This window comes from Pongo abelii, chromosome 10, assembly GCF_028885655.2.
Source record: "Pongo abelii isolate AG06213 chromosome 10, NHGRI_mPonAbe1-v2.0_pri, whole genome shotgun sequence".
NCBI lineage: Eukaryota > Metazoa > Chordata > Mammalia > Primates > Hominidae > Pongo > Pongo abelii.
Window position 1 is genome coordinate 109,987,494 of NC_071995.2, and position 24,914 is coordinate 110,012,407.

General features: G+C 47.4%; 1 protein-coding gene across 5 annotated transcripts in view; it reads left to right on the forward strand.

Annotated features, from left to right (window-relative positions):
* Positions 1-24,914, forward strand: part of CUX2 (cut like homeobox 2) — a 316,815-nt gene that overhangs the window by 170,934 nt on the left and 120,967 nt on the right. For 4 of the 5 annotated variants that reach the window (XM_054528252.2, XM_024257429.3, XM_054528247.2 and 1 more), the window contains exons 2-3: positions 8,963-9,073; positions 12,651-12,698. In XM_054528252.2, the coding sequence (XP_054384227.1) occupies positions 8,963-9,073; positions 12,651-12,698 (159 nt within the window). The remainder of the gene's footprint in view (positions 1-8,962; positions 9,074-12,650; positions 12,699-24,914) is intronic. The other variant, XM_054528246.2, reaches the window with a different exon arrangement.

The window sequence follows — 24,914 nt, forward strand, 5'->3', positions numbered from 1 at the left end:
CGTCCCCTGAAGCCCTCCTCAGTGTTTGCCAGCAACTCTGATAGCAAAATCCTGAAGGACCTCCATGGGCCCAAGATGCAGAATGGAACATTTGCTCCCACAAAGTTGTCCCTCCATCCCCCTGCCACAAGGGGCTTCTCATACTTATTCCACTAATAGTCATTCCACAAATATTTATTGAATGCCCACTGTGCACCAGGCGTTGAACTAGAACCCCTGGATAGCTGTGAACAAGAGCTGTATCACCCAGTCATGCACACAGCCCCCACCCTTGAGGGACTGCATGCCATTGGTGGTTGTCAACACTCTGAAGACCCTAGACACCAAGCCAAGCACTTGACCTGCTTACAATCTGGTTCTCAAGGGGTCCTGACAACCCTATGGGCACGAATTCTTAGCCCCATTTTATAGACACAGAAACGGAGGCTGAGTCACCTATCCAAGTACACAATGCCAGTGAGGCATCAAAGCCAGCGTTTGAACCCAGGTCAGTGGTCTGTGAACCGTGTCACTGTTTCCCAGACAGACCAGGCTCTTTAGGGGTCTCTGGCCTTGACACATAGCATTCACTCATTCATTCGACAAACAAACATTTCTAGAATGCCTACTGTGTATCAGGAACTGTTCTAGGCACTGAGGATATCTTGTTCTCATGGAGCTTTCATTTTAGTAAAGAAGTAAAATACACAGTGTATTTGGTAGTGATACGTGTTAAGGAGAAGAAAACTCAAGACAAGAACCGGAAGACCAGGCCAAGTGTAGTTGGTGCACGCCTGTAATCCAAGCAGTTTGGGAGGACGAGGCAGAAGGATTGCTTGAGCCCAGGAGTTTGAGGCCAGCCTGAGCAACATAGCAAGGCCCTGTCTTTACAAAAAATAAATTAGCTGGGTGTGGTGGTTTGCACCCATGGTCCCAGCTACTTGGGAGGCTGAGAAGGGAGCATTGCTTGGGCATGGGAGGTTGAAGTTGCAGTGAGCCAGGATTGTGCCACTGCACGCCAGGCTGGACTACAAAGCAAAACCCTGTCTTAAAAAAAAAAAAAAAAAAGTTAAGGGCTTTTGCAACATTTCCATTTCCTCTGCCTGGATTGCTTGGCTTCTTCATCTGACAAATTCTTCATCCTTCCAGACACAGGTCAGATGTTCCTATCTTGGCAACTCTTTTTCCCAATCACAGTAAGTCACCTTGCTCTCTGTGTTCTTGTCTTACTGTTTTTATACTTCTTATGGTGTATGTCGGCACGCAGTGTTAGAATGGCTCTCTCTGTCCACCACACTGTACTGTGAACTCCTCAAGGACAGGGACTGTGTTGGTTGGTTTCTGTACACTAGTACCTAGCACTGTGCCTGACACAGAATTGGGCCAGTGATTAGTTGGATGGTTGATTGGATGGGGTTAGGTAACTAACCCACCTATCCACCCAAGGATGGATGGCTGCTTGAGTGATTGGGTACCTGGATGCTGGACAAGATCAGTTGGATGAATAGATGAATGGATGATCCTTTTCTAGATGATGAACTGTTGGATAAATGGATGGTTGGTTAGGTGGGTAGATGTATAATTGGATGAATGGATAAAGGGATGGTTGGTTGGATGGGTAGATGTATTACTGGATGAAAATGGATGTTTGCGTAGACAGATGTATGATTGGATGAATGCATAAATGGATGGTGGTTGGATGGGTAGATGTATGTCTGGATGAATGGATAAATGGATGATTAGTTGGGTAGATAGATGTATGATTAGATGAATGGATAAATGGATGGTGGTTGGGTAGTTGGACGGATGTTAGATAAAGGGCTTCCAGCCTGGTTAGCACTTCAGTGGTTACTGGCAGCCCCTGCCCAAGTTGGGACCACACTATGATTTAATTAGAAGAGGTAGATTAAAGCTCGACCTCTCCTTTGCCTGATCAGTTTCCATGCCCACCCAAAGGCAATACAAAAGACATGTTAGGGTTTCACTCTTCTCCAAGCCTGCACTAAAGATAATGTCTCTGCATGATGGCCTTTGTCACCTTTCACTAAAATTACTTATACCCAAGCTTGTCTGGTTTCTGAGCTCTCGGAGGATCCAGGCTATATCTGGCTTATCATTTCCATCCTCCTTATGAAATGCCTAGCACATCAGAGACCATGAATGCATTGATGGATGAGTGGATGGGTAGATGAGTGGGTGGTTAGATGAGGTCCAACATCTTCGGTTGCATCCCCCTGTAGTAAGGTGAAAGCAGAGCCCCTGTTTGGATTTGGGGGGTTGGTGACTATACTGGAAGTCATAATCACCGCTCATCTTTGTTTCTGAAACCTGGCCTGGAATCTCGACCATCACTTCACATACATATCCTTACAAGAGATAAGGTACATAAAGTGCTTAGTGCACTCAATAAATATTAGTATATATGTTGTAATAGACACTCAATAAATGTTAACTATGAGCTATTGTTTCCTATAAGGAACTTCTGTGTGAAGTTTCATTTAAAGAAGAAGTTCTAGGGCTTAAAAAAAATCTAGTAGCAAATATCAGAAAGAGTTAACAGGGGCCCAAAGCAGACACCTAACTTGAGGGGTGTCTGGGAAGCCTTTCTGGAAGAGGAGACATTCAAGCTGACACACAAAGAGATGAGTAAGATCAACCACAAAGACAGAATGAGATCATCCGAGCTGAGGGAAAGGAGACTGTGGAACCATGGAGTCAGAAGGTTCTGGTGCATTTGGGTTTCCGCGCGGAATTTGGTCCAGCTGGGAAGGAAACAAGGAGAAGGGGAAGTGGGAGGGACCCAGGGACACCCAGGAGTGAGGAGATTATCCTAAGCCAGGTTTTAAACCAGGAAGGACATACTGAGAAAGAGATTGTTTATCTTCATGGAATGTCTTTAAAGCCTAGCAACAGCTGAGGTCCTCAATTCCTTAAACCCAGCTCCCAACAATCACTTTTTAGGAGGTTTCTTCTCAGAGGTGGCCCTAGGGGGATATGTCTGAGTGTGAGGTGTCCTTGGAGCTGAGAAAAATGTAGGCACAGGTAGGCAGGATCTCAGGTTGTGTCTTAACATGTGTTCCCCTCATAAGAATGCAGATTCTAGGCCAAGGCTCTTCATATAGCTGACACTTTGGGATCAGGTGTGAAATTTCTTTAAAAACTAAGTGTTCTTGTAAGATTCCCAATCCTTCCTGGTTGGGGAAACCCGGACAAATTGAGAATGCTAGACTTGCTTCCCCATAGATAACCAACCATAGGATCCTTCCCTAGCCAAGACCCACCCTCCCCTCTGAGAAAATCCAACCTCTTAACTATGTGTGATGTGGGTGGGTAACCAAAACTATCTGTGCCTCCGTTTTCTCATCTTTAAATGGGAGACTCAGATATGATTCGTATTTACTGAAGTGTGGGACACATACCCACTGACGGGACATGAAATTGTAAGCATTCAATAGAGCCTGTGTTAGAAGGGATTGACTTGGGTTCTGAGGAACAGTTTTGCCTTATCTCTTCCACCCTTCTTCATTCCAACGAGCAGAAAGTTTCTGTAGGGGAATTAACTTTAACACCCCTCCAGCACTTGCTAACCTTTTATAACAAACACAGGCAGCAATGATTTGTTTTTGGTTATACTTTTATTTTAGTGGCTACCATCTGTTTATGGTACATGATTCTCTAGTGACAAGAAAGTGTCCTTTTTAAATACACTTATTTAGATTTTAAAAAAGGGAAGGAGTCATTAGGTAAAAGTCAGGAATAGGAAAAATGCGTCTGTGATGCCAGGGTCCAAATCATGGTTACTTTTAGGGGGTACTGACAAGGAGAGAGTACTAGGGAGTTTTCACAGGCATTAGGAATGTGAACGTTCTACATCTTGAACTGGGTAGTGCTTACTCAGGTGTAAACCATTCACTAAGCTTTCACTTGAGCCTAGGAGTTCAAGACCAACCTGGGCAACATGGCGAGACCCCTGTCTCTACAAAAAATAAAAACTAGCCAGGCATGGTAGCACATGCCTGTAGTCCCAGCTACCCAGGAGGCTGTGGGAGGGTCACCTGAGCCTGGGAAGTCAAGGCTGCAGTGAGCTGTGATCATGCCATTGCAGTCCAGCCTGGGTGACAGAGCAAGACCCTATCTAAAAAAAAATTTTGTAATTCACTAAGCTTAACATTGAACTATGGAACTTAAAGTGATCCATATCTCAAAAAGAGAACCATAGGAGTCCCTTTGAAGAGAAATATTAAATAATCATATTTTAGATGCTATATCAATATGACAAAATTCACACAGAGGGACATGAGTGGTCAAAGTTTGGACAGCGGTGACCTGAGCGACCTTGAGGATTCCTTCTAGCTCATATGTTCTGAGTGCCTTGGAGGACTAAGTCCCAAGACTGTTCAGCACACCAGTGGCAAACCCTCTCACAGACAGGGACTCTCACTGGGCAGTGGGCACTTCCAGGGGGTGCTGCAGATCCCATCAGAAAAGCCCCTTCCTCCAAGCCCCCGGCTTCTCCTGCAGCACCCAGTCCCGGGTGCAGCTCAGCCCCAGCCTCCTTTCTCTCTGCACATTGGCCCGAGCCTCAGCTGCATCTATCATCTGCTTCAGGCTCATTAAAATTATTTCTTTTTAGTTGCAAATGGGCTGTTTATGATGATCATTATTTGAATGGTCTGCGCCGGGCTCCGGGCTGTCTGTCTGCTGCTGATGGCCGGTTAATCAGATGAGTCTCCTCCCTGCCTGGGCCTGGCCCAAAGTCTGGGGCTGTGTTAATCATGGCTCCCCCAGGGCTGGGGGGCTGGTGGGGCCAGCAGGGGCTGGGTAGGAGAAGATCCTGATTTCTGTTTGATTACCAAAGCTGTGTGTGTGGTGGTTCGGACATGCTTTCTAAAACTCAGCTTTAGACCAGTGCTGGTTTATGTTTGTGATAGAATTTTTTTCCATTCCTTCAAAATAGATGTAGTGCCATGAGCTTTTTAATTTTAGCTGTGTGTATTATGAAAGACCCGTGCCAATGCTGTCATTGGCCCTCTTGCTTTGCTGATATTCAAATATCCTTTCTTTTAGGGTGTGTGAGGGAGTGGTTTTTAATGTCTTTACTTGATACAGTAACATTTGGCAATACTCTACCAGTCTTCCTTTCTTTTTAAAACAGAATTTTTACTGAGCTGTGAAATCCAAAATTCTTGGAATCATTGATCTGGTGGGGTGTTTTCTTAGCTGTCAGTTTATCTAAACATAAGATTAATATCAGCCAAGGTCAGGCACAGTGGCTCACACCTGTAATCCCAACACTTTGGGAGGCCACAGCAGGTGGATTGCTTGAGTCCAGGAGTTCGATACCAGTCTGGCAACATGGTGAAACCCTGTCTCTACCCCCAAAAAATGCGAAAATTAGCTGGGCATGATGGCACATGCCTATAGTCACAGCTACTAGGGAGGCTGAGGTGGGAGGATAGCTTGAGCCTGGGAGGTCAAGGCTGCAGTGAGCTATGACTGCACTACTGCACTCCAGCCTAGGTGACGAGAGTGAGACCCTGTCTCAAAAAAAAAGAAGAGACAACATTTATTGAACACTTGAAGCTTTACACATCCATATCATTTAAAACAAATGCCCTGAACACCCCCCAGCTGATGGAGAAGCAGAGCAGAAGCCCGCTGAAGAGAAGGGCATTAAAAATGTGCCTTTATAATCCACCAAGGAGATAATCCGCACCTCGGTTATTAGAATTGACTGTAGTATATTTCCAAGCCCCTGTTTGAATCACCATACAGACAAGACACATTAATGTGTTTGTTCCATGAGATGATGTATGTTAGGAGCTTAGCGTAGTGCCTGGTACATGTAAGCTTTCCATAAATGGTAGTTATGAGTATTTACTATTATTATTATTGGTGTTAGTGTGTTTACCAGTGAACTGTAGCAAGAATTCAGGGTTGAAGGACAAGCATAGATTTAGGCAAAATTGAGAAGAACGTGGATGTCAGTGACTTCGTCTGCTCGAGGAAAGACACCAAGGGCTGGGCTTGCAGTGGGGTCAGGGTGAGGGGACTGGTGATGTCCCCCTGCCTTCCCTTGCTCTGTTCTCTCTGCAGTGTGGACACAGCAGACATCCTGCCTGTCAGATTTGCACCCACCAGCAGCCTGGGAGGTGCAGGTGGAGGGAGTCAGGCATAAATGTCTGTGAGGACACATCAGGTGGTTGGACTTATCCTGCTCTGCAATTTCCTTTCAGAACCCGGGCTGGATGTTTTTAATGAGGAGTCAAAGTTCACCCCCACCAGGTATATTGGTTGCTGCACTGTGGGAAGGCACCAGTGTCCCTGCAATAAGAACATAGTGTCAGACACGGCCGGGTGCAGTGGCTCACACCTGTAATCCCAGCATTTTGGGAGACCGAGGTGGGTGGATCATGAAGTCAGGAGACAAGACCATCCTGGCTAACACGGTGAAACCCCGTCTCTACTAAAAATACAAAAAATTAGCCGGGCTTGGTGGCGGGTGCCTGTAGTCCCAGCTACTCGGGAGGCTGGGAGGCAGGAGAATGGCGTGAACCTGGGAGGCGGAGCTTGCAGTGAGCTGAGATCACGCCACTGCACCCCAGCCTGGGCGACAGAGTGAGACTCCGTCTCAAAAAAAAAAAAAAAAAAAAAAACAGTGTCAGACACACAATAATCCAAGATGGAGAGCTGTAAACCCATGTCCCAGTTCTGTTTGTCCTGCAGCAATGTGAAAATCACATCTTTGTCTTCAAGAGAGATGAGAAAAACTAAGAAGAGCTGGGAGTACGCTGCTGCAACTCAAATTGACCCTGGCACTCCAGTTTTTTTCTCTCCTGCCAAGTGAGATTCTGTCCACCTGGCTGCGCCAACCAGTTGGGTTTTGTCTACCTTTGTCTATTGCTGCAAACACTGATCTCTCCTGTCACTGGATATTTCAGTTGTGGTCAGTTGTAGTTTCTTTATTAGAAACTGTGATTAGTTGTAAGTGATGATGAACCAGAATTCCCCCCTTTTTGCTCATAACACCTTGTTCCACACCTGGCTTAATCCTGATAAAAACCGGGCTTTTAAACTGGAAGCCCCCATGTACCTTCAAGTGGGAGTACCCTGTGCTTCGGCAAGAATTGATTTCAGCACCTTGGAGAGCACCTGTTTCCTCTCCTCCCCACCAAAATAAAGACAAGGTCTCTGTCACCCAGGCTGGAATGCAGTGGCACCATCACAGCTCACTGCAGCCTTGACCTCCTGAGCTCAAGCAGTCCTCCCACGTCAGCCTCCCAAGTAGCTGGGACTATAAGTGCAATGCCACCACGACCAGCTAATTGTTCTATTTTTTGTAGAGAGGAGGCCTCACTATATTGCCCAGGCTGGTCTCAAACCCTTGGCCTCCCAAAGTGCTGAGATTACAGGCATGAGCCACTGCACCTGGCCCTCGCCTCTATTTCAAAGCTACTTTGGTGCCTCTACCTTCTCCCTTCTAGTCTCATAATTTTCTAAAGAAGTTAGACATTTCTCCAGAAATAGAAGTTCCTTCCTGGATTTCTACAAAGAAATCCATAGGTCAGGGACACTCATCCCAGCTTGGGGTGCCAGGTTTATGGTGCTCTGGTGAGCTGCTATTGAGCAAATTTACTGACTCTCAGACATGATATAAGACAATTACCATGCATTTCGTCTCTTAGAGGGAAAAGGATTTGCAGTGGGTTAATAGTACTTTTATTTCATTATCTAATGGCAAAAGTGTTTCATTGTGTGTGCAAGATGAATGTGTATTAGTGATGACAAATGGGGTCTTTCAACACGGTGCTGGGCCTCGTCATACATATGTTAGATTAAAGAGTTCACCCTAGAAATACACTCCCGCATCTGCGTGTGTGTTTTTAATAAATCTGATTGCAGAAATTTATTGCATCACCGGATTTAGGAAATTATGGGGCTTGATTGCTGCAAATATAATCGGATGATATATACAGAAATGCTCCTCGAGTTATGGTCCAGAAAAAAAGCCCATCTCGGGATGGTGCAAGGAAGCAGCCGACCACATAAACAGAGCATTTCTTGAATTATGCAAATGAAATCCATGACAACTCATGGTGAATTGTACTCCCCTTGTGAAACTGCCACCATTAAAGTGAAGAAAGCTTCGAGAGGGGTGATCAAATATACATGCATGACCAGCAGACATTGTCTGTGATGTGTGTGAGCCGGAGCATCCCCCCTTCCAACTCTCTCTCTTTTTCCCTCGCTGGTACATCCTATAAAAACCTGGTCTGATACCTTCCTTGCATATAAGCCAGCAAAGCACCTTCCAATCCATTTCTTCTGAATCCAGGAGTCTTCAATGAAATATTTCTTAGACTTGAAGTGAACCTTAAATGATTTACTGCGAGATACACAAAAGGTCAGCTTACTTCTTATTGGCACCTTCATTTTTCCAAAATCTACTGAAATTAAAAAGCCATCTATATCTTAAAAGGCGTATTTATGAACCTTTAAGTGTAAGTAAGTCATAGTTGGAGCCGTTCCCACCTCTGATATATGAAAGCTGTCGACAGCACTTTCTTCCACTATAATATGCCCATACAATATGCCGCACTTTACTATTTTGACATGGTTTGGAGATGTTTTCTACAGTTACTGACAAGCTTATGCCATCACTCCTTTGGAAATTTAAGAGGTGGGGCATGGGGTGGGGGGAAGAGATGGAAAAAAAAAAACCAACTCCACCCAACTTTATAGAAGATTATTGATCTGGCCTGACTTCCGACAAGCAAAAAAAGCTGTCCTGGATTTTTTTTCAGTTGCATCCCAGTTTTGTAAATTATTTATTTGTGCCAGGAGTCAATATCCTGTCTTTTCTCAGCTTTGTAAGTTAAGAAAACTTGTTCAGAATGCTGTTTTGTACAGTGGTTAAAAAGGAAAAAAAGAAAAAAAAATCTTTTTCTTTTCTCTCTCTCTCTTTTTTTTTTTATTGTTCCAGAAGGAGCTTAATTCCGTCGCTTCTGAGCTGTCTGCACGGCAGGAGGAGAGTGAACATTCTCATAAACATTTAATTGAACTCCGCCGGGAATTTAAGAAAAATGTACCTGAGGTATGGTATATTTGCTGTTATAGAATTAACTCAGTAGGAATGCAGATTTCTCTCCGTTCAAACTATATTTTGAAAACTGTAGATATAAGTGACTAACAAGAAAAGAAGCTAATTAGCCACAAAGAAAAATGACAACCCCTAACCTTTCGGGGTTTCTTGGCCTAGTGGTGCTCAGTGGTGCCAACTGAAGGGGGGGGGGGCGTTTCTCCATCAACGTCATTGTTTTTCGAGGGTGCTGTGAAACGTCCATTTTCCCCCCCACATTCATATCCAAGTCAAATGCCTGGCTTTGCTGGCAAAGACAATGTGCCTTAGAGTTCTTGATTTTATTTTGCTTTCCTGTTGGCGTCTGGAAGAAGACAGCCGTCAACTCTCTAACACCCTCTCGGGGCCTGCCGGCACTCATCATCTCTGAAACTCAGCCTCTCACCCCCTGTACGTGCACCTCATTCTTCCCCTTCACCGCCTCCCTTGCAATCCCAGCAACCAGCTATGCCTTGCCATTGCAGGGAGCTTGGTGGAGGACAGAGAATGACCAGCCCCCAGCAATGTAAGGGCCCCCCAAGGAACAGACTAGAACAGACAAGTTTCTGTTCTTTACCGGCCCGGATGTGTGAATTCTTTTCCCTCCTCTCGCAGGCCCCCCTATTGCTTCTCAAATTACAAAACAAATGATGAGAATAAACACAAATAGGGAAAATAAAGCCCTCTGACTCTATATAAAAAGGATGTGGCACATCAGGGCTGTGACAGGGGACAAACATCAGAGATCTCTGCGGCCAGATCTCCCCAAAGCCAACTGTGTTTCATTCTGGTCGGCAGAAGGTTAACATCTGTCCTTACCTGCTCAGGTGTGCTGGAGGAAGGTGGGGCAGAGTTTGGCATTCAGATGGGAGACCTTGATTCCACCAGTTACACTCTGCCAGTCTGATACTGAGATTGGTGGGGGGTCCTGTTGCCATCTCGCTGGTCAGGGAGGGGAACATGGGAAGACAGGGAAGAGGCAGACTCAGCCAGGGATCAGGTCACATGAGCACACTGGGAAGAAGCCTCAGGTCCACCTCAGCCTCTTAGCTGCAAAATCCATCTCACACAAGTCATAAATGTCTTTGGTTCTTCAAGGCAAGAGAAGGGACTAGGATCTAGCTAGAATTTGTCCATGGAGCAAGTGTGGAAGGAAGAGAGTGTCTACATGGAGAAGGGGCATGAATCTCAGGTCTAAAAGCCTCTCCCATGTTGTGGCTTCAGAAAAGCCAAGCCAGGCCTTTGGTTTGACTCCAAGAGCCAAGAAGGTATCAGTGATGCTGAGAACCCTTCCTTTGCCTTTTAGAACAGAGCTCAGCTTGGTCTGGAAACTCCCCAGAATGAGGTTACCTTTGACTCTCCTTTGACTCCAGGAATCAGAGCTGAATCGGCCCCACATCTTCACAGCTGCACATGCCCTCTCCCTCGTCAGCTTAGACCCTCTATCTCATCTTCCTTCTCCTGGCCCAACTGACTTTCTTCTGAGGCCATGTGGGAGCCCCCAGGTGATGAGGGAAATCCAGGCCATGTTTTAAGCCTCTGAGTTCAGCTTACATAATTTTAATACTGCATAATTATGCAATTATGTAATTAAGAGGAATAAGTTTCCATTCCTATTATAGTCGTGCCTCTGAAAATTCTCCTTTTTGGAGCCAGTCTCTCCTGATGGAGAAAGTCACGCCGAGGCTTTATTTAAGAGCTCCTCTGGCTGGTGCCCAGCTCACCTCCTGCTCGCGCCTGTGCTCGGCGTCCCCCAGCCGTGAAGCAGATGAGGCGGGTGCTTCTAGAAATGGGCAGCATTAGCACGAAGTCCCGCCAAACCCATCCCTCCCAGAATGCTCAGATACTTGAGTGTGGGGTTGTGAAAAGGGCCTGTTTGGGGGAGTCCAGTGACCTGGGTTCAAATTCTAGCTGCGCCATTCACTTGCTGTGTGACCTTGAGGAGGCTAGCCCCTCTTGGGACCTCAGTTTCCCCTTCCATAAACGCAAGGAACTGGAGAGATGGTTTCTGAGAGGTCCCATCCAGAACTAATGTTTCCTGAACATGGACCAGAGGTCTCCCGCCATCACATTTTTATTTAGTCTGTAAAGTCTTTCGAACTTTATGGTGAGTTGCCAATATTTAGTATCTCAGATGATTTCACCTAAAAACTGGATTTCCAGTGTCTTTTGAGAATATTTGGTAGATTGTGCAACCCAGAGGTTCCGTGCTCATGCTGCCGTCATCAGCTAGAGCAGAGCACGTCACCCCATTGGTGGGGCTTGCATTGTCCCAGCCTCCCTCGTAGCTGCTTCCTGCCTGGCCTGGTAGGCATTTGAGTTCACCACCTGTGACCCAGATTCTCAGAAGTTTCCTTCTCCGTGGCTCAGCCTCGCACCCATGGCCCCTTATGGTCAAGTCTGCTAGGCCTGTGTCTCCCCTGAAGGTCCCCGACATACATCAGTCATCACTCAGTGGCTCAGGAAAGCCCCAGGGATCTAGAATCAGGGGCAGAAGCAACACAGCGTTATTTGCATAATGAAGGGGTTTATTCTTTACCTGCCCATAAGTCTTCAACGCGTCTCTTCCTTTCCTGCTCTGTCTGGGGCAACCCCTCCCCACCCTGTCCAGTCCCTCAGTGCCTCCCGTGGGGATTACTGGTAGCTGTGGCTGATTGTGATGGGGGAGTCACACCAGCAGATCTCACAGGAAACTGAAGGATTAGGGTTGGATTCTCGGGACACATGGCTCTTAAGGTTTCCCTCTTACGTGCTGGGGAGAAGAATACGTAGGAGTTTGCCAGGCTAGCCCAAGTTGCTGGGAACCTCAGGTCACTTATGAAAGTCAGGAAATTAGAGTCTGGAAATAGGAGGCTCAGGGTGGCTGGGACAAACCTCCTCTGAAGACAGCCCACGTCCATAGAGTTCCTCAAACATTTGCAGAGCTCAAATGGGGTATAGACCAAGCCTAAACTGCAGAAACTGCACGTTCTGGTGAGGAGGGAGAGTCAGTTACACAAGTGGCATTGCTAAAATGCAAAAGGCAGTCTTTGCTGGAGAGGTGGCTACAGGGTTGTAGGGTCACGGAGACCTTGCAACCTGAAAGAGGCAGCCCCGGGCGACACCTTGAAGGGCAGAAGGTTTTTAAGGAAGGACTTTCATGTAGTGCTGAGCATGGAGAATTGGGGTTACCTCTCCAGCCCCCACCCCACTCCAAAGTGTGACCTGGGATGGACCACCTGTCTCACAAGATATTTTGCATAAAAGACCATTCTATGAGCAAATCCATTTGAGAAACACCACTTCCTTTGTCTTCTGGAAATTCCCAACATGCATTATATGAAAGACTCCAGAAAGTCCTGCAGGAAGGAAACCCCTTGGACTTGACGTTTCCCAGTCTGGTGTGGCTTGGTACCCCTGTTTGTGTGTGTCCCTTGTGAAATCCAATGGAATTCAGGCCCCACGGGACATGCTTGGGAAATGCTGAGCCAGGGACAGCAGCGAGCTACAAGCAGGGGCCACGGGGGCGTCCCACCTGGCACTGTAGTGAACTCTTTGCTGATCTCTTTTTCAGGAAATCAGAGAGATGGTGGCTCCTGTATTAAAAAGCTTCCAAGCCGAGGTAAGACCCAGGGCCCACAGCATGTCAGAAAAGTGCCCCCAATGGCTCCCCGTCCTATCCCACCTAGAGTTGCCCAGGGGGGCCAGCAGCCTCCAGAAGCTTTGGAGAAGCTTCCCTGTCCCCACTGCAAACTCTGTGCCCTTCCCTCTGGTCTCCCATCCCAATGGTATAGTAATGAGAATTGGTTCTCGGTTCATTTTGACAGAATTCAAGTCTGATCCCAAGATATCTCCCTCTCCCTCGACTTTGCCCAACCTTACACTGGCTCTGCTACATGTAAGATCAGTGACCTTGGGGCATACACAGTGGCTCACCCCTGTAATCCCAGTGCTTTGGGAGGCTGAAGTGGGAGGATCACTTGAGGCCAGAAGTTCAAGACCAGCCTAGGTAGCATAGCAAGACCCCCATCTCTACAAAAAAAATTAAAAATTAGCTAGTCACGGTGGCACGTGCCTGTGGTCCCAGCTACTCCGGAGGCTAAGGCGGGAGGACTGCTTAAACCCGGCAAGTTGAGGCTGCAGTGATTCATGATCGCATCACTGCACACCAACCTGGGTGACAGAGCGAGACCCTGTCTCTAAAACAATAAAAAATAAAATTTAAGAAAGATCTATGACCTTGAACAAACCTACCTCACCTTCCAGGCTTGGTTTCCTATTTTTAAAATCAGAGGTTGGTACTAGATGACCTTTGCCCTCTCTTGGCATTCTGCTGTCCTTTGATTCTCTGAGGCAGCCTTGCAGATAAGTCCACACAGTTACCAGCCCAACCAGAAATTCTTTGCACCAGCCCACTCTTTGAGTATAAAAGTAACATTGTCCGCATTCTTTCCTGCCGACCCGCTGAGCCCTAGTTCCTTTGCTGTCCTCAGTAAATAATTTCTCTTGCTTTTTGGAAGCCCTGTGATCAGGGTGAACCTCCCCCATTTCTCCTCTTTGCTTGACTTTGTAACCAAGAGTCTGATAATGTCCACTTGTCTGGCTGGCACAGGAGGCAGGCCAAGAAAAGACTGGAATCATGTGGGTCCAGGGATTTCTAAAGCGTTCCATCTTGAGGGGGCTCTTCTCAGGCTTCCCTGGGCTCAGGCAGGACCCCAGAAGGATTGGCCACACTCGGATCTCACCAGAGGGGATGCATTTTAAGTCTGTCATCCACCAAGTGCCACATTACTTTAAATCTGTCTCTTTGGAACCACATAAGCACATAAGGCAATATTAAAGTAAACAATAACTGGATTTACACAAATGTCGCTGATTTCCATATTTTTCATCGTTTCCTTTTATTACCGAGTTGACTGATGTGCTTATTTATTTATAGGGCCATCCAGTATTGATTCATTTGGTTGCAAGGTGCCTGGGCTGGGAAGAAAAAAACCAGACAGACCAATAATGTTAGGAATGGGGGTTTTCATGACTTTGTGTTACAAAAAAAAAAAATAGAGGTTCCCATCTACCAACTCCTAGTCCCAGGAGAGCTGTTCAGCACACAAGCTCCCTATAGCAACTGATCCCTCTGCCTAATCCAAAGACAGGCATTCAGCTGTTTGTAGAGAACATCACTTTCTCAGCTGTTTCCTTGCTTGTGTTGGTGTGAACACAGCGTCCCTTGGCCTCTTAGAGCCTCAGTTTTCCCTATCTGTTAAATGGGAGTATAAAGATACTGACAAGTCTTTTCATGTTGTTTTGAGGATTAACTGAGATCTAATGCAGGGAAAGGGTTTAATGTAATGTCTGACACACGAAGAGCTGTTAGTGGGTGAAGAGTACAGATGCTGGAGCCAGCCTGGGTTGGAATCCCACCTCTCCCACTTCTAGCTGTGTGATCTGAGGTGAGCTACTTAACCTCTCTGTGCCTCCATTTCCTCATCTGTAAAATGGGGTAATAATTATACATATTTCAGGCCAGGCAGTGGCTCACCCCTGTAATCCCAGCACTTTGGGAGGCCGAGGAGGGTGGATCACTTCAGGTCAGGAGTTCAAGACCAGCCTGGCCAACATAGTGAAACCCCAACTCTATTAAAAATACAAAAATTAGCCAGGTGTGGTGGCGGGCATCTGTAATTCCAATTACTCAGGAGTCTGAGGCAGGAGAATCACTTGAACCCAGGAGACGGAGGTTGCAGTGAGCCAAGATCATGCCACTGCGTTCCAGCCTAGGCGACAGAGCAAGACTCTGTCTCAAAAAAAAAAAATTATACATATTTCACAGGGTGAAATTGAGGAAGAACAAAGCTAACACTGATGAAGTGCTTAAAATACTGCCTTGCATATGAGAAGTCTTGGATATTTTATTCCTATGAGCAGTGACCTCCAGTACAGGTTTACTGGATCTCTAGTATGGCTGAGCTGCCATCTGCCACTTTCCTAACTAGGTGTTGAAGGCTTTTTATCTCAAAGAAGGGTTCGAGGGGTTTTTTTCCTGTAGGAAGTGGGTATGACTTTTGTTATCTTTTCAATAGGAGAAATGTTAGGTTTGGGTGATGTTCGGGAGAAGACCTGACTGAAGCATGGTAGAAAATACATGCAAATCTGACTCAGGCCTGGTCAAAGCCTCAACTCTGCTCCTAAACCAGCTGTGTGGCCTTAGGGAAGTTCCTTAACCTCTCTGAACTTCCGCTTTCCTCCTCTGGCAAATGAGGCTAACAATAAGGATTCAGAAGCCAGGTGCGGTCACTCATGCCTGTAATCCCAGCACTTTGGGAGGCTAAGGTAGGAGGATCACTTGGGGCCAGGAGTTTGAGACCAGCCTGGGCAACATAATGAGACCTCATCTCTAGAAAAAAAAAAAAAAAAAAAAATTTAAATGAGCTGGGCATGGTGGCTCATTCCTGTAGTCCCAGCTACTCAGGAGGCTGAGGTGGGAGGATCACTTGAGCCCAGGAGTTCAAGGCTGCAGTGAGCTATGATTATACCATTTCTTTCTAGTATGGGCAACAGAGCGAGACCTGGTCTCTTAAAAAAAAAAAAAAAAAAAAAAGGAAAAAGGATTCAAAAACTTCAGCAGCATGGAGGCAGTCCCAGGGTCAGGCACACAGTTGGTGCTCAGTAAATACTAGGACAGAGAAAGTCTTAAGCCAAAAGGAAAGACAAAGCAGAATTCTCATTTTCAAAACCCATGTGGCACATTAAATAGATGCTGCTTTAATAGCTGAAGACCTTAAAGAACTTTGTTAATTTTCTTAAGAGGGCTTTCCATCGTCCCTTTAATGTACCAAGAAGACTACATTTGTCTGGAATTTTATTCCCGAAACCCCTGCTTTTCTCGTGATCTATTGACTAAGCCATCGTGGCCTCTGTGTCCTCCTTGCGCCTCAGGGGAGAGACGCTGCCAAAGGAAGGTGTTAATAAAAAGCATCTTCTTCGTCCAGAAAAAGCTGCACATGCACAGGCCGTTTATAATCCAGATTTGATTTTCATTTTAATTTTTTTAATGAGGCCTCATCCTTTATGCCGCTCTCCTCTTGCAATCCACCAGGCTGTGAGCTGGCGCTGCGATTCCCAAGTGGGTATTAATCACCTCCTGGAAATATTCCCTGGGGCAAACACTATCCCAAGTCACATAAACTAGCCCATAAAACGCCAGGGCTGAATATCATGCCCGTCATTCCTTCTTCCCAGTGCAGGCCTTTCCTTGAAATATACCATGTTCAGTTTCATGGTATGTACCATGAAATATACCATGTTCAATAAAATATACCATGTTATTCCTGAATTTTGCTTCACCAGCCCTGGTGTGTTCAGAATCTGGGCATACTTCTTATCTTTTTATATTATATATGTGCGGGTCTCTTTTCTTTCTTTCTGTGTGTGTGTGTTTGTGTGTGTGTGTGCCGGTGGGAGGGGGTGGAGAGGAAGTGAATTTGCCCTGCTGTGAATCAAGGAAGTTTCTCTGTCTGCCTTGATTGCTTAAAGGACAGTTTTGATTTCTCCTGTTCAGGGAAACAAAGACAGCCGGAGAAGGTGGCTTAATGCAGACAGCTTGAAATGGCCAAAGTTTGAATATCCTTGCGTACAGAGAAAAGAGCAAGACGAAAGCCTCGCTAATTATAAAAGTTGCTTTATGAAAGATAATTCAAAGCAATAATTTAGCAAACATAATCAAGTCGCACAGATGGGGTTGTTGATGGATGGATTGCAACATGCAATTAGCAGTTCTCGCAGTTACATATCATTAACCCTCCGAGCACAAAAATTATTTTCTCATTATTAGTTGAAAAGGTAAAATTAAGCTGACTAGACAGTAAAGGAACAAACTACAATTAATTACCTTCATTTATTACAGTCATTATTTTAAACTTATTTTTACTTGGAGGGAGACATGAAAACATCTAAATTAAAAGTTTTGTCATGCTAACTCAGAGGTGAAACTTTTCTGAAGCGCGTGTGCACTGTCCCAGCTTGAAAGACCACAGGGCCACTGTCGGGAGATTTTCTTTTTCTCTGCCGCCTTTTTCTTCCACCATAAAGGGGATGTGGCCTGTATGGTGGAAAACCTTTTGGGTTGGATTGGAACAGAGACATTCACCTGGGCCTGATTGAAACACAGTAGTTTGGAGACCAAGTGGGCTGACCTGGCCTCTGACGCCCAGGGGAGGTTAGACACCCATGGCCTGAGCCCCACCCTAACACTGACAAGCTTATGTGACCTTGGCGAGTGACTTTATGTCTCTCAGCCACTGTTTCCTCATCTGTAAATAGGGTCAGCTCATAGGATTGCATGAGATTCAGTGACATTCTGTGTGTCGAGTGGCCAGTGAGTCACTTGTTGTCAACATGGTGGGCGTGCATGGTTTTGTGGGACCGAGAATGTTCTCCCTCTAACCACTCAGGGTCTGGGGGAATTTGTGTGGCATGATCATCTTCTAGGAGCTTAGAGACGGGGGTAAAGATGCATTAGATCATCAGTTGAGCGCATGTAATCATTTAATCACCTCAACATGCATTTATTGAGTAGCTGCCGCATACTAGGCAGGGTTCTAGATGCTAGCTCAGTGATGGTAACAACCCAGTGGTCACCTCGCCCCCTTTTGGTATGAGGGAGAGCAAGCATTTTTGCAGTACCCAGAAGAAGGACTTCCCAAAGGAGACAAGGCCACCCTTCTATTGGCAGCATGCAGGTCCGCTCAACAGATCCTTGTGGAGAACCTTCTGTGTCCCAGGCTCTGTGCGAGGACTGTTGCAGATCCAAAGATGGTGAGACACCATCCCTGCCCTCAAGGATGTCCCTAGGATTCCTCATGGAATCCTTTAAAGAAAGAAAAAGAAAAAATGTCCATAGAGGCCAAGTCCCTGTGATTCTGAAATAATGTCCAGGAGCCCAAGGGAGGCTGTCGGTTCTATCCCAGAGGTTCTACTTGTTTGCTGCACTTCACATTGACACCCTGCCCCGATGACAGCCACGGCAGTGTCTCCGTCCCATGCACATCTGCCGTGTGTCCCTGCATTCCCCCGCCAAGAGATGGAGTCTGTGTCTCCATCCTTTGAATCTGGGCCTGTGCCTACTTTGACCAGTAGAACATGGTGGAGGTGACACTGTGCCATGATCCAGTGTAGCCTTTAGCCTACCTGCTGGCTTTCCCCACCACACCTCTCCAAACCCATCCTTTATGTGAGAAGTGTGACTACCTGGAGACCACCCTGCTGTGAGAAGCCCAGCCTGCATGGAGAGGTTTTGGGGGATAAGACAGCACATGGAGGAGAGGCCAGGAGTGCTGAGATACCAGACTGGAGTCAGGGGCCATGGTGGACATCCGAACCAGTCGAGCCGTCGGATGACTGCAGCCCCAACTGCCATCTGACTGTGAACACCTGGTTCATGTGCACCTCAGGGTGTCAGTGCTTGCCATGTCCTCTGCCTGAAATGCTCTTCCCTGCACCATCTCTTTGCTGGATGAACTCCTTTCAAATGTCAGGTCCTGGGGGAGCAGGGAACCCTCCCTGACCACCCTGACCCTCCATCAACCCTGGAGCCCCTGGCATTCACTGGTGCTTAGCATCATCTGGTCTTTATGCATCTGCCTAAAGCTAAAGGCTTGAGACTACTGTAAGGACTTTGACTGCAACTCTGAATAAGGTCATGGGAGGCTTTAGAGCAGAGGAGGGACCAGCTCTGACTCAGATTTTAACAGGATCCCTCTGGCTGCTAATCTGATAACATGAGGGCCCTGGTCTCTCAGAGATGACCGAGAGGAGAGACCATTCCCCCATCCTCCCTGCCCCAGGCCCAGATGCTTTCTGAGACACTGAGGTTTTTCTGCTTTTCCCACCAAGACAATCATGGGTGGGGAAGGGTAGTCCTAACCTTGGAGAAGACCTTTCTAGTGGGTCAGTTCCTGTGCTTGCAGCCAGGCTTCCTGAGAGGGGAATGGAGGGTTTCCTCACAGCTGAGATCACCCAAGATGTGCACATCCCTCCCTGCTCTGGCCCCGAGTCCCCACCCAGCCCCATGTGCTGCGTCCTTCTTTGGTTCCTGTGCCTCTCTTCTGTTCCGCGTCTGCCTGCAAACTCTTGCTCTTCCGTTTGAGCTGAAATTTAATTACAGGGCTTTTTTTTTTTTTCTTTTAACATTATTTGCTCTTCCAGCTGTCTTTGATGGCATAATTCTCTCACTCCCTAAACTACCCTTTTCCCTGGCGCTCCTGGCACTGGTATGACTATCTCTTTGTAAACAGGGCCCCCTTAGAACCACAACAGATGTTAGATGCATGCAGTTCTGACAGCAGGGGAGGGCAGGGAGCAGGGGAGGCCAGGGAGCAGTGGCCTTGCTGGCTGGTGAGGCCACCCTGGGGGATAAGTAGTAGGGGCAACTGTGGGTTTTGGGGCCAAATTGGCTCAGGCTCACATTTTAGATCGTCTACTTCCTGGCTGTGTGACCTTGGGCAAGGCACATAACCTCTCTGGGTTTCACTTTCCTCTGCTTTTACTTTTCTTTTTCTTTTTTTAATATTTGAGACAGAGTTGCTCTGTCTCCCAGGCTGGAGTGCATTGGTGCAATCACAGCTCACTGCAACCTCCGCCTCCCAGGCTCAAGCGATCCTCCCACCTCAGCCTCCCGAGTAGCTGGGACTATAGGCGCACAACACCACGCCCAGCTAATTTTTGTATTTTTTGTAGAGATGGGGTTTCACCATGTGGCCTGGGCTGGTCCTCTGTTTTTAAATGGTGGTAATAGTACCCACTTCATAGGAGTGTTGGGAGTCCTCGATGAGTTGATACTTGAAAAGCCCCAAGAACAAAGCCCACCACATGGTGAGTGCTTCGTGAGCATGAGCTGGCATTCCCAGCAGGTGAGCTGAAACTGAGCACATCACGTTTATCCCTCCCATGAGCCCCATGATGAAGTTTCTGCTCCTACCCATTGCTCAGGGGAGGTGACAGGCCCAGCCCGCAGCCCGTGGTGGTGAGTGGGAACTCGGGCAGGGACATCAGCTGGCAAGGTTTATCCATCACTTAGCGGGATGCCTCTTGTGTCACCTCCTCTCAGCAACGCAGTCAGGGAGGCACAGCTGGTATTGTCCCCTTTTATAGGTGTAAAACCGGGGCTCAGAGAGGTAAAGTGACTTGCCTGAGCTCACACAGTGATTCATCAGCTGAACAGAGAGCAGAAGATGCAAACCTCAGCTTGGAGGGCCAAATGGGCCCCTTGAGGGGTCTGGGGGTGCAGAAGGAGCTGAGGATGGTGATTCTAGATTTAGGGACCCAGCTGGAGATCTGCAGGTGGTTAGGGCCGGAAAGGAGCTCATCACTCAGCCAGGCCCATGCCTTTTAGATGTTTCTTTGCTGAACTGTTGTTTCAGGCAGAATCTGCCAGGAAAGCCCGCCGCATACAAAGAGCTGTGATTTGAGCCCAAGTCTGCATATCCAGCCCAGAACCTGGTACATAATAAGTGCTCAATAAACAGGAGTGTTGCTTGCAGCTCACGTCAGATATAATGAGGAGAAGCCTTCCCATCCTCTCTACTGCCACCGACACGCACATGTGCACACGCATGACCCGCCCTTTTTCCGCTGCCAGAGCGCAGTGGCGCAATCTTGGCTCACTGCAACCTCCGCCCCCCCGAGTTCAAGCAATTCTCGTGCCTCAGTCTCCCAAGCAGCTGGGACTACAGTCATGCGCCACCACACCCAGCTAATTTTTGTATTTTTTGTAGAGACTTGGTTTCACCATGTTGGCCAGGCTGGTCTCAAGCTCCTAGCCTCAAGTGATCCTCCAGCCTCGGCCTCCCAAAGTGCTGGGATTACAGGCATGAGCCATCATGCCTGGCCTTCCCATTCTCCCTCCTCTTTGATAACATAATTCCTTTGATGGTGCTTGCTCCTTGGCTGCCCATAACCAAGTCTTGCCCCTCTGGAAGTCTGCCCTGCCCGGCTTGGGGTAAAACTTAACGATGAACTGAATGAACATCCTTCCAAATTTAATATTAAGAACCCACCAAAGCATTATTGAACCTGTCACGCCATATTACAACCAAATTAAGAACCAGCAGCAATCCTCTTTCATTCAGTATTATATGCCTTATAAAGTAAATTATTAATGCTTTTTTCCCCCCAGTTAAGCAGTTATTTGCAGTTGTTCCGGGTATTTCTCATTAGAAATAACATCATCTAAAGAACGATATTGATTGATTTTTTTAATCTTGGAGTCACGGACGTGAACCACATATTTATATGACATTCCCTTTAACTAGAATTCTCGCGCTTTATTTTTATATTATTGATCTTTTTGACACGAATTGCTTTTTGGCCTTGTGCGAATGTTGTAAGCTTTCTGCCTGCAGAGGAATGGGCTGGTGTCTGGGCCAGGCTGGGAAGAGTGATCACTCCAGCCGCGTGGCAGTAACATTCCCGCACATTTAACAACAATTAGTCTGTGCCGACGCCATGGTAGGCTTTCATGTATGAAAATTTACAAGGCTTTTAATGGACTGCATTATGGAAGGCCGTGCGGGGCCAGTCGGTGGGGAGATAAGGCCACTGGGCGTGCATCCATCTCATGGCTCAGTCGGCCCAGTGTCTCTGAGTGCTCACGTCTGCCTCCTGGGAGGTGGGAGACGCAAGATGGAAGCTACTGCGACAGCCCCACCGACACCAGCATGGGTCATGTAGCCACTCGTGCAGTCCTGCATTTATCCGGTCAGTAGATGTTTGTTGAGCACCTACTAGGTGCCAGGTATGGCGCTAGATGCAGGGGCTAAGGTGGTGAACATTACTATTTACTCATGCGTTCAGGAAGGATTTGAGTACCAACTGGGTGTCAGGAGCGGCACTGAATTCCAGGGTGAAAGGGTGAGTGCAAATTCCTCATTCATCTGGAGACTGTGGCAGTGGAGAAGTGACTTAAGCCTGGAGTCGCCTGGAGCTGGGTTCAAATCGCAGCTCGTTGCCCATTGCCAGGTTCTTCAGTGAACTTCAGTTTCCTTGTCTGTAAAATGGGGACCTACTTCCTAGGGAGGCTGGCAGGATTCGGTGTAGATCAAGAGCTTGATGCAGAGTAAAGAGGATCATGGTGATTCAGTGTTGCTACCAGCTGAGCTCTGGACACTCTCTCTGTTCTCTCCAAAACCTAAGGTTCCAGGCGTACATCCCGCCTTCCCATTGGGCTGCAATCCTCATAGCTCCTGGGGTTGGGGCAGCCTGGTGTCCCCCTCCTGTGCACTCTGGCTTTCTCCTGTATTTTCTTGTTGGAAAACCAGCCAGAGCAGCCAGCTGGGGGCAGGCAGTGATGGAGGCTCCCCTAGAGGGCACACCCCCACCCCAGGGGCCAGCCCTCTTCTCTCCAAGTGCCCTCACCCCTCCAACCAGCTCCCCCAGAGCACACCCGTGCCTCCCTCCTGAGACCTTTATTTCGCAGCATGTATTTGGCACCTGTTGTATACAAGGGTGAGTGCCAGCCTTCAGGGACATGGCAACGGGTGGCCCCAGATACCTTTCCTGTCCTCACAGCACACACGGCCTCATGGGAGAGACAGATGGACCCACACACCCCTACAGAGCGCCAGCGGCAATCACTTTACAGTTGAGTTTCACAAGGTCAGGATATGGGGATGGGAGAGAGTCACCAGCCCACCCATTCTTTCATTGAGAAATGCTTTCTGGAGTCCCACTATATGCAGACCCTGTGCAGTCCCCTGGAGATAGGCAGGGAACAAGACACATGCCCCTGTCTCTAAGCTAAAAGTACAGTGAGGGACATGCATACTTACATCATGCACATGACTTACCTGAAAGATAGTATAGCACAGTGGTTAGGAGTGTGGCTCTGGAACCAGACTGCCTGGGTTCAAATCCCCATTTTGCTACTTATTACAGTCATCTCAGTATATGTAGGGGATTGGTTCCAGGACCTGCCCCATACCCAAAACCATGCAAGTCCCCCTGCATATAGGAAAAGCCGGCTCTGCATATATGCAGGTTTCACATCCAGTGAAAACTATGGTATGTGTGTGTGTATAATTTTTTGAGACAGAGTCCAGCTCTGTCTCCCAGGTTGGAGTGCATTATTGCAATCTCGGCTCACTGCAACCTCCACCTCCCAGTTTCAAGCGATTCTCCTGCCTCAGCCTCCTGAGTAGCTGGGATTACAGGCCCATGCCACCATGCCCGGTTAATTTTTGTATTTTTAGTAGAGACGGAGCTTCAATATGTTGACCAGGCTGGTCTCGAACTCCTGACCTCAGGTGATCCACTTGCCTCGGCCTTCCAAAGTGCTAGGATTACAGGCACGAGCCACTGTGCCAGGCCTTAAAAACTATGTTTTTTATTGCATTTGGTTGGGAAAAAAAAATCTGTGTGTCAGCGGACCCGCACAGTTCAAACTTAGGCTGTTCAAGGGTCAACTGTAATCTGTGACTGGGACACTTTTATTTTTCTCTGTGCCTTGATGTCTTCATCTGTAAAATGGGACTCATCGTCATCTGTAAAATGGTCCTTGCAAGCCACTGCAGGCTGACCCCAGTAAACCACCATAGACAATCTTTGTACCAAGTGAGAACAGAGGTACAAATGGCACTTCATCTTATAGGTGAAGGTGAAGATCAGATCAGGTAATAGATGTAAAGGCGTAGAACAGTGCCTGATGCAGAGAAAGCTTAGATCAGTGTCAGAGGCTGTGATTACCATGATTATTACAATTAAGATGATTATGACTCTAAAATAATCCCCCGGTGTATTAACTAATTGTGGAGGTGCCAAATGCTGCCTCCACAAAGGCAAAGTGCAGTTGCACCCAGAAAGGCCCCCACTCTTGGTCTAGCTCAGAGGCAGAGGGCTGGACTGTGTGACCCCCTAGGGTCATTGCCAGAATGGGGCCCCTGAAGCAACGCTCCCAAATTTAGATACAGGAGAAGGAACCTTTCTAGATGTGGGTGTCCTCTCTGAGGTGGGCCCTGCGAGAGGCCTTCAGACATCCAATATCAGTCAAACCTCCCAGATGCCCTGAGCAGCAGGAATCAGGCCCAGAGAGGGTGAGAAACCCATCTTAGGTCACACAGCCAGGAGAAAGATGGGCCCAAGTCAGATCACTTTCCCTCTAGCCTGTCTCCTGTTCCATAAAATGGGTTCTTGTAACATCCACCTTGTTTATCCTGGGGGTATGGGTGAAGAACCAATGTGATCACCCAGTTGAAAGAAATTTGCCTCACACCTGTAAGCCCAGCACTTTGGGAGGCCGAGGTAGCAGGATTGTTTGAGCTCAGGAGGTCAAGCTCTACAAAAAAAAAAATTTTTGGCCAAGCACAGTGGCTCACACTTACAATCCTAACACTTTGGGAGGCCAAGGCAGGCCGATTGCTTGGGCTTAGGAGTTCGAGACCAGCCTGGGTAACATAGTGAAACCCCATCTCTACAAAAAAAATTAGCCAAGCATGGTGGTGCACGCCTGTAGTCCCAGATACTAGGGGGCCTGAAGTGGGAGGACTGCATGAGCCCAGGAGGTCGAGGCTGCAGTGAACTGAGATCGTGCCACTGCACTCCAGCCTGGATGACAAAGTGAGACCCTGTCTCAAAAAAAAAAAAAAAAAAAAAATTCCAGCTACTCCAAAGGCTGAGATGGGAGGATTGCTTGAGCCCAGCAAGTCAAGGCTGCAACAGTGAGCCATTGTCATGCCACTGTACTTCAGCGTGGGTGTCAGAGCAAGACCCTATCTCAAAAAGAGAGACAGAGAGGGAAGGAGGGAAGGAAGCAGGAGAGGAGGGGAGAGGAGGAACAGGGAGGGGAGGA